The 220-nt window shown below is 68.6% G+C and overlaps 1 protein-coding gene across 1 annotated transcript in view; it reads right to left on the bottom strand.

The window, feature by feature from the left end:
* USF2 (upstream transcription factor 2, c-fos interacting) overlaps positions 1–218 on the bottom strand; it is a gene marked incomplete at its 5' end in the record, with an annotated part of 9021 nt that extends 8803 nt beyond the window's left edge. Inside the window, 2 exons of the mRNA XM_015564828.1 lie at positions 6–56; positions 162–218. Coding sequence (XP_015420314.1) covers positions 6–56; positions 162–218 — 108 coding nt within the window. The remainder of the gene's footprint in view (positions 1–5; positions 57–161) is intronic.
* Positions 219–220: the final 2 nt, after the last annotated feature.

The following is a 220-nucleotide window of genomic DNA, read 5'->3' as shown; positions in this document are numbered from 1 at the left end:
GTGTCGCCCTGGCCATCCAGCTGACCATCAGTCACCTGGACTACGCGGTATGTCACCTGCAGGGGGCGGCAGAGCAGCGAGGCCAGCGCTAGGGCCCGGGCAGGGGCCGGGTCCGAGCCCCTCCCGACCCGACCCTCTCGGCCCGCGGCGCCCCCTCTCACCTGTCCTCCATTATTCTCTGTGCGGAACTGGTACTGGATGTTGTGGTCGCTGAACGCCG

The sequence above is a fragment of the Myotis davidii genome, unplaced genomic scaffold, assembly GCF_000327345.1.
Source record: "Myotis davidii unplaced genomic scaffold, ASM32734v1 scaffold681, whole genome shotgun sequence".
Lineage (NCBI taxonomy): Eukaryota > Metazoa > Chordata > Mammalia > Chiroptera > Vespertilionidae > Myotis > Myotis davidii.
This window is presented reverse-complemented; position numbering and strand designations above follow the sequence as displayed.